A 7135-nucleotide genomic window follows, 5' to 3' on the forward strand; every position below is an offset into this window, starting at 1 on the left:
AGGCTGGCCGACAAACCGGACACTAATCTGCCGAGCGGCTTCTTGCCCGGGACCGGCACGCCTTCCCGCCCGGAAATGAACTCACCATACTCTTCATTCATTTTCATTGAAAACTGTTGCAACTGAAAATTGAATAATGGGTGCGACTTCAGAAAATTTACTATTTGAACCAACAATTTCTTCAAGTGCTCCACATCTGCAACTTTAGCATAAAGTGCTTCTTGATGTACAGCGCAATGAATCCCATCTGTCGGTCGTTGTAATTTTTTGCTCTTTTATTGTCATCTAAAAGTTTAGATTCATTTAGCATGACTCTATAATGTCGTTTCGTAGCAAATAAGCAGTACCCATCGCTTATGCGAAGTGAAAATTCTCATCCATCTCTTCTGACAATCCCATTCATTTTAAAGGATTGTGACGATGATCGCTAGACTGCCTCTTTTTGTGCAAACAGCCACTGGACCTGTCAACGTCCTTCGTATCACGAGCAAAGAACGCTGACACCACGATTCTGCCGAACTCAAGAGAGTTGTGTCGACCGCAAAATGCAGCACCGTAGTACTAAATGAATGTCCTTCCGAGAAGGACCGAAAAAACCGAATGACAGGCCGGGTCTTGATTCACACTCGCAGCACGGGTGGAGTCGGCACGCCATGCTCGGCCCTGCTTATTACTAACACACAGTTTTTTCCATAAAGCATTTCACTATGTTAATTTTCCGATTACACTCACTGAAAACTAAAAATAAATTCAAAAATAGTTTCTCCAGATGCTAAAAAGACTTTTATTATTTCCATGCCCATATACAGACCGTTATAATTGTTTCTGAAAAGGGCATAATTAAAGGCCGAAACCGGTCGTAGACTTATTTAACTTTACGTTTATCATAACCAACTTTACACTGAATAAAAACACAGTATACTCATCACCATTTATCTTCACCTTTCTTCTCGTATAAATGGTTAGTGGCTTGTGTCCTTCGACTGTTCCATATCGATTCTTCTGCAATATCCCGTTTGTGGCTGGTACCTCAAAGGTCTTCCATGAAGTAATATCTCTGTTTGCAACTCCTTGAAAGCCACCAAAATATGCATGACTACCTGTAACTGTAGCTGCAGTCATCCAGTTACTACCTCCAAAAACAAAACTTACAAGAACAGAAAACTCAAGTTGACATCCTCTTAAATACATTATGTCCTCGCATAATATGTTTTTTATTGGTAGAACCAGCTACATCTGTTGCAAATGCTATCAGACTCCTGTGAACAAGGAAGAGTGCTCGATATCTCCTATAGCGTCGCCTCGACACTGCAGAGGTCTGCAGTGGATCTGAAAATGGCCTAATTGTCTGCAGTGGATCTGGAAATGACCTAACTGAATGCGGAAACCGGTCGTGATGTTAATGAAGTTCCTGTTAGTAGCTGATGAAACAGATTTTCAGTAATCGAATAAAGAGTTTCTGAATGAAACGGATATGGAAGAGCCGACACTGAAAATAAAATCCAAGGAAGCTCTTGTGATGGGTAATATAAATTGTGGAGGGTAATTAGATAAATGAGACAAAGGTATTTCCTTCTCATAAGTGATAACCCTTCTCACTAAGAGGATTCATACATGTAGTTCTCGCTGGAGTGGGATATTTCTCTGCCAGGTTTTCAGTGGATGTGTTCAGTGATCGTTGTAGGCTCTCTTTATATGAGAAATACTGCAGCCACATAGGTCTAGGAGTATACATGTCAGGTATCAAGTACTTCTCAGAGGATGACCTTTAGAAATATGAATATAGGACTATGAAACTCACGTCCTAGTCTAGAACCAACTTTTGCGACAGAAAGGAGGACAACTGACTGTCTTCCTCACAAAAGGGTCACAACGTAATTTTCACCATGAATCTCACTAACGCAGGGCCTCTTTTGAAGAAATTCCTGTGGTTGCTTTAAACAAGACATCTGAATAATTTCCCTTAAATTAGAAAGCAAACAGTGGCTAATTATTGCTAATATGTCAAAAACACTGTTAAAACCATTACTTAATGAAATAAAAAATGTGTTACCTGTAAAACAATAAGCTGCCAAGCTAACATATGGACATCCGCAGGCAGGCACCTTTAGCGAACTCTGTGCGTTAATTAACGGCTTATAAGTGATGAGCCTCTCGGGAGGGCGAGGGAGTTTGTATATACCAGCATTTACCATTATATCAATGATTTTTTTTTTGAGTCATCAGCCTTCCGAATGGGTTGATGCGGACCGCCACGAATTCCTCTCCTGTACCAGTCTCTTCATATCAGAGTAGCACTAGCAACTTATGTCCTCACTTACTTGCTACATGTATTACAGTCTGTCTTTCTATACACTTTTTACACTCCACAGCTCCCTCCAGCACCATAGAAGTCATTCCTTGATGTGTATTAACAGATATCCGATCTTTAATGTCCCTTCACATTATCGATGTTTCCCACATAGTCCTTTCCTCTCCGATTCTCCGCAGAACCTCCTCATTTGTTACCTTATCAGTCCACCTAATTTTCGATATTCGTCTGTAGCACCACATCTCAAATGCTTCGATTCTCTTCTGTTTCTGTTTTCACACATCCATGCTTCACTGCCATATAATTCTATGCTCTAAACACACATTGTCAGAAATTGATTCCTTAAATTAAGGCCTGTGTTTCACACTAGTAGACTTGTCTTGACCGGGAATGCCCTTTCCGCAAGTGCTAACCCGCTTTTTATGTCATCCGTGCTCCGTCCGTCATGGGTTTATGTTTGCTGCCTAGGTAGCAGAATTGCTTACATTCATCTACTTTGTGACCATCAGTCCTGATGTTAAATTTCTCCCTGTTCTTATTTCTGCCTCTTCTCATTGCCTTCGTCCATATCCTGTACTCTTTAGGCTGTTCATTGCATCAGTGAATAGTGTAATTCTTCTTTGCTTTCACTGATGATAGCAATGTCATCAGCGAATCATATCATTGATATACTTTCACCTTGAATTTTAATTCCACTGCCGAACCTTTCTTTTATTTCCATCATTGCTTCTTTGATGTGCAGACTGAACAGTAGGAGAGTAAGACCACATCCCTGTCTTGCACCCTTTTTAATATGAACACTTCGTTATTGGTCTTCCACTCTTATGCAGCCGTACCAAACATGCATCTTACCCTATTAGTGCAGAAAAATGTGTTCCACAGTACATACTGACATTCCATGACATTGCACACTTATACTTTTTTTTTAGTTTTGTATCTTTGATAAGGCCATTTATCAACACATCTTGCAATTCTGGTATCATTAGTAATCATACACTTTCGGCTTTAAAGGATTGGTACCACTTTGCATACCGAGAAGGAAACGCTTGCACTCTTAATTTGTCCATCGATGTCAACATAATCACTTAAGTCAATTTATATGTAGCATGTTGTTCCGTGGATTTTTCTGTAGAAAATTTGTTTGAGCCCCGTTGTTTTAAGGAAGCTGCAGAAAGAGAATTTTTCTAGTATTGTACATTCCTCATTTCGTGATCGCTTGTGGGCATAACAGCATCTTATCGAAATGTGTTCTTAGGTTCATTCTGAAAAGTGATGAACAGGAAAGAAAAAAAAGTATTATTTTTTTAAACTTAGAAACAGATACCTTTAAAGTGAAGTGATTTATTTTTTATTATTTACATTTTCACACAGTGAATTGGCTGTACATTATCAGCCGAGTATCGCCGGAGCAGCGTGGTAGGCAGCAGCGAAGGGGGCTGCGTGGTAGGCGGCGGCGACGACGGGGGCGGCGGCGGCCACGGCGAGTCCGTTGAAGTTCTGCGCGATGTACTGCGAGCTGTGCGCCGTCACGACGGCCGGCGCGGGGGCGGCGTAGGCCACGGGGGCGGCGGCCACCAGGGGGGCGGAGTAGGCCAGGGGGGCGAGGCCGGCTTTGGGGGCGGCGCTCACACAGCAGGCAGCTGCGGCCAGGACCAGCACGATCTGTAGGGAGAGCAGAGTCTATGTGAGGAGCCATGTAAACATGTTAACATGGAGATGTTAACAACTGCTGATTCTGTCGCTGTTTTCCAACTGATGTATACCATTAGTGCAGCAGTTAACTGACAGGTACTACTGAATTAGTTATAATAGCATTATGGGTAATCATTGTCCAGAGAGTGCAACTACACAGCAAGACAGACTCCTTCCTTTAGTTTTTGGTGCAGTGGAAACGTTTTGTACATGTCAATACCAGAACTCTCTGCAGATTAATGAAATGTGACATGAAAGTGGAGTTTACTGGGATCCATTGTTCAAAATTTGTACAATTTAAAACAAAAAACGCTCATATGTATGTAAACTGATTGTAAAAGGGGAAAAATAAACTTTTACCACCTTCCAATGACCATCATCATCATCTTCTCTTTAGTATTTCTCCTTCCTTCCTTCCTTCCTTCAGTCTCTTCTGGTAATCTAACCCTTTTACTTCTTGCTCTTCCTCTGCCAAACAACTTCTTCACATTGATTACCTCTATACCATTGTCAAACGTTTTTCTTAGATATGACCACTCAAATTCGACATGAACGTAATAAGGAATTGGCTTAATGTTCAGAAGACTAACATTTCGTACATTTCACAGTTCATTACTATACTCTTGGCGTTATTATTATTATTATTATTATTATTGTATACTGCTTATATACTATACAACTGTATTGTCAATTCAGTAAGGTCTTGTTAGATGTACGAATGGACCTGAAAGCCCTAAACTTATCAGGTGAAATAAACAAATAACGCAGTATTGCGCAATGACGTATTAAACTAATATACCGCTGAATCATATAAATGACCAGTAGTGTGATAAATACCACTTATCTTTGGTAAAAGACAGGGAGTCTCACTTCTTCAGCACATCCTAAATTGAAATGCGTATGTTGTTTGAGAATGGAAATGTTGTAACAAAATAAAATTTCTTGCAGATCAGTGTCTGTCAACTTTCCTGACGCTCACGTATGTAGTAAGTTTCAACAGATTGGAACAAATTGTTGGCACCGTTAATGCATGCTTCAATTGTACCAGTTTATGACACAAGGAAGTGAACGAGAAGTATGGTACTGCACAACACTGTTTAGCAATTGTTAGTCTACCACAATAATTAACTGCTGACAGATCATCTCGTATCAGTGTTGGTTTACTGTACCTGATAGTCACCTATACGGGCGGGTTTGCACAAATCTGAGTTAAACTTGTGTATATATGATATTTGAAACGAATGGTAACTTTTTAGTCTCAGTTGCTGGACTGGCTTCCAATTAGCTCGCCGTTGTGATTAAGATAATAACAATAAATTCGTGTTGCTTGATGATGTGGTGCAAGTCTCTCAATGCGATACAACTTCCGTGAATAGCATGTCCCTAATCTACTTATTTATTCAACCAGGGAAAGGGCGCCTACACTTAAATGTTGAATCCAAACCACGTGTCATTTCAGACAAATCTACACATCACTGAGAGGTGAATGCTAGTGTATGAGGCAAACTGAGAAACCAGTGGACCGATCAGAATTCGATGCACTGACATTTCGATTGCACGAGCGCGTTTTCCCGCTAGACTCTCAGGCCCGACGTGGTTAGGGATTGGATGAGCGCAACACAAAGATAACAAATTTTTTGTTTCCTGACGATATAAAACGTAACACTGTAACTGTGCGTATCGGAATACAGATATTCAATTTCGTTATTGTCTTCGATACGAACTGGGTATAAAAATTTGTGGTACATGTTTTGTCACAGCTCCACCATAATTAAAATCACTGCGTTACGCTCTTTGAAATAAATGCTATATACTATCGGTTTTGACTTGTCTGTCAGGTTGGACTAAAGTCTGTGTATGTCTTTATAGGACGCCAAAACAAAGGCTTACGAATAGTAAGAAATTAGTTATTTTACTACAGCGATTCACTGTAGTACTGGGAAAGCTCTTCTACATCAAACCTGGGAAACAGAAGTATTTTCTTTTTGTTTCATCTCCGGTTTTATCTGGAACCGCACATTATCATCATAAACACGAATCACCTTTCTCGCATCTACAGCAGATTAAATGTGATGCAGTTCCCAGAAAAATGTGACCTTTCGATCTGACTAGTCACTGGTGGTCTGTTTAATAGCTCAGACTAATTCTCACACGATAGCACGAGACTGTGTCGACTCATTTCCGAACCTCTGCTTCAGAAAATAATCTGAAAGAGTCCCCACAGCAGAGCTCAAAAATACCGCTTCAGTAGCAAGCGGAATTACCTCTAGAGTTATCCATTATCACTGATTCCTAGCGGTGGTATGCAAGTTGATAGCTACACTTGTTTTACATTTTGTGCTAGTCTGGTTCCGTCACTACCAGACGCTACACTGGATATGCCTGCAGATGCCTCCATTACCTCGCAGATTTTCCAATGACGAGCAAAAGTGAAAACAGGTAACGAGAAACTGTTGACAACCAAATGTCCTTCGACGCACACGATTAGATAAGAATGATTTAACTTCTGGCGTTCTTGCTATCAGTAATACTACTGCAGTCGCGTTGATATGGTAGGTGGCAAATCCGAGATCCGATACATCTTAAATCGTCATGCAGTGGCCATATCTCGGGTAACTCTACGACGGCTCTCACCTTGATCATGTTGTTGGATGAGTTGCACGGAGACACACCAGCTCGAGCGCCGGGCCACCGTTTATATAGGCGCTGGGAGGCGGCCAGCCACGCGGGCTTGCGACAGACGATGGCCACGCAACACGTGGAGCGCTGCAACACTTAACCGTCGAGCCAGGAGCTTCTACAGTAGGGTGTCTCACTGTCTCTTGTCCAGATACGGTACGTCCAAAGTTTGATCTATATTACATTAAACATACTCTCTATCGTGAAGAATATACCAGTTCAAGCTTCTCTTTGTGGGACAGTGCTTCCAAACCTTTCTGAAACCGTCATGCCTGAACGAGATCATGCAGAGCCAATACCCGCAACAGAGTTTAGCACGTGACTGAATTTTAGGTCAAATTAGATGAAAATGAAAAAGATTTCCTTAAAGTTCAAAACAAAATTTATTTGTTTTTGTGCGTGTTACCTGAAATCAAATAATAATGAATGTCAGTGAGATGCTTGGTACTGCTT

The 7135-nt window shown here is 41.1% G+C and overlaps 1 protein-coding gene across 1 annotated transcript; it reads right to left on the bottom strand.

The window, feature by feature from the left end:
• Positions 1-3641: 3641 nt before the first annotated feature.
• LOC124607460 (cuticle protein 38-like) lies at positions 3642-6653 on the bottom strand. The gene is made up of 2 exons (XM_047139797.1): positions 6638-6653; positions 3642-3973 (listed from the first exon to the last, which is right to left on the bottom strand). Exons 1-2 carry the CDS (start codon positions 6644-6646, stop codon positions 3701-3703), a joined length of 282 nt encoding a protein of 93 aa, XP_046995753.1. The 5' UTR covers positions 6647-6653; the 3' UTR covers positions 3642-3700.
• Positions 6654-7135: the final 482 nt, after the last annotated feature.

This window comes from Schistocerca americana, chromosome 3 (assembly GCF_021461395.2).
Source record: "Schistocerca americana isolate TAMUIC-IGC-003095 chromosome 3, iqSchAmer2.1, whole genome shotgun sequence".
Taxonomy (NCBI): Eukaryota; Metazoa; Arthropoda; class Insecta; order Orthoptera; family Acrididae; genus Schistocerca; species Schistocerca americana.